Source organism: Galeopterus variegatus, unplaced genomic scaffold (genome assembly GCF_000696425.1).
Source record: "Galeopterus variegatus unplaced genomic scaffold, G_variegatus-3.0.2 Scaffold6667, whole genome shotgun sequence".
NCBI classification, from domain to species: domain Eukaryota; kingdom Metazoa; phylum Chordata; class Mammalia; order Dermoptera; family Cynocephalidae; genus Galeopterus; species Galeopterus variegatus.
Genome location: NW_007732778.1, coordinates 21,176 through 22,816, shown reverse-complemented (window position 1 = coordinate 22,816; position 1,641 = coordinate 21,176). Strand labels below are relative to the sequence as shown.

The 1,641-nt window shown below is 34.6% G+C and overlaps 1 protein-coding gene across 1 annotated transcript in view; it reads right to left on the bottom strand.

The window, feature by feature from the left end:
- Positions 1-1,641, bottom strand: part of LOC103606541 (ubiquitin carboxyl-terminal hydrolase 32-like) — a 106,416-nt gene that overhangs the window by 99,227 nt on the left and 5,548 nt on the right. Inside the window, exon 2 of the mRNA XM_008591124.1 lies at positions 515-642. Within this exon, the coding sequence (XP_008589346.1) occupies positions 515-642 (128 nt within the window). The remainder of the gene's footprint in view (positions 1-514; positions 643-1,641) is intronic.

The following is a 1,641-nucleotide window of genomic DNA, read 5'->3' as shown; positions in this document are numbered from 1 at the left end:
AAAATTTTTATTTTTAGAAAGGGAATATTTGTATCAACTAAGCAGTTTTTATCTCTACCTGAACATTTTAGTAGAGTTTAAGTAAGAATTTAAATAAGTTCCAATAAACTAGTGTTTCACTTGTAACATTTAATTTTATAGTATTAACTAGGTTTTACTATATGAAAATATTTTCTTTAACATAAAACTCATAAAACATACTCAGAACACAAAAATTTTACGTCAGAGAGATGAAGTTTGTAAGAATGAGAAGCCAACCATACAAACGGCCCCATGATTATAATCAGTGGCTATTAAAGCACAAAAGTACAAAAGAAGCAGAATTGCATCTCTGTAGTACTCCCATTTGGGCTCTAAGGACACAGTCATATTGACATATAAAACAAAACCTGTTTACATACTCAGCAAGAAAAATAACTGCAGAAAATTAAATCTGTTAAGTCCAGGAGGCCCCTCAAGAATTTAAGCTGGCAGATAACTACCTTAAAGGAAAAACCTAGAACACAGAGATTACCTCAGCAACTTTTGGAGGCACTCCATCCCCAAGCACTTCCCTGATGAAGCAGTGCTGGCCCATGTAATATGAGAGTCCACAGGTCCTCTTGAAGGCATCTTTCAGTCGTTTCAGCTCTACATCTGTAACTACAATTTAGAAATAGAAGACAGGTNACTTCTTTAACACATATCTATCCAAGTAGTAGACAGTCCACAAGGTTAGCTTAGATTTTGTCATCATTTAGAAAGAAAATGATTTATAATAGATGATACTAACAACCTAAAATATCAAAACCAAAATTTTCTGAGTCATTACTTTATTTTCAGCCCTGAAGTCTTTTTCCACTGTATAGAACCACCTCTGTCTGCAAGGACAGAGAAATAAATACCCTTTAATATTACGGGGTTGGTACAACAATCATGATGAGGCACAGAAATGGTACCTTTGACCCATGCTGAAGGACACAGAAAAGGCTTCTGGACAGAGAGGAGGATTACATTAAATTTTAAAGGCTAAACCAAGCAAAAGGAACAAGTGCATATGACTCAGAGGTAATAGTTTATTTCAAAGTACAATGATGTATAGAGATGTATCATATATTACTACAGCAAAATAAGCAAGGCAGATAGTAGTAAATGATAAACCTAGAGAGGCAGCAAGACTAAGTCACAGAGACTCTTCTGTCATAATAAATAAGAAGGGGATACAGTCAGATACAATTCAAATATAAACTCCAGGCAGATAGAAAACAAGACAGTGGGATAAAATTCAGCTTACTCTACCAATAGCATAGAAAAGAAAACTGGAAGCAAAAAGCAGATTGCTCCCACAAGAACAAAGGATCTAAAATCTGGGAAATATCTAGAAAGAACTCAATAGAACTTGAAGCTTGACTGAGAACAGAAGAGGCAGTCTAGAATAATAACCAGGTTTCTATCATGGGAAACTTGAAGGATGATGTTATCATGTAGACAGAAAAAGTAACAAAAGAGTAAATAGGGAAGAAAAGATAATAAACTCTGTTAAGGACATACTGAATATGGGAAATGTTGGGAGATACACTGAATTTATAGAATTATGGGTGTAAAGCTTAGAAGAGGTTTGATGGGTGTCATCCGTATATAGGTGGTAATTAAAACCAAGAA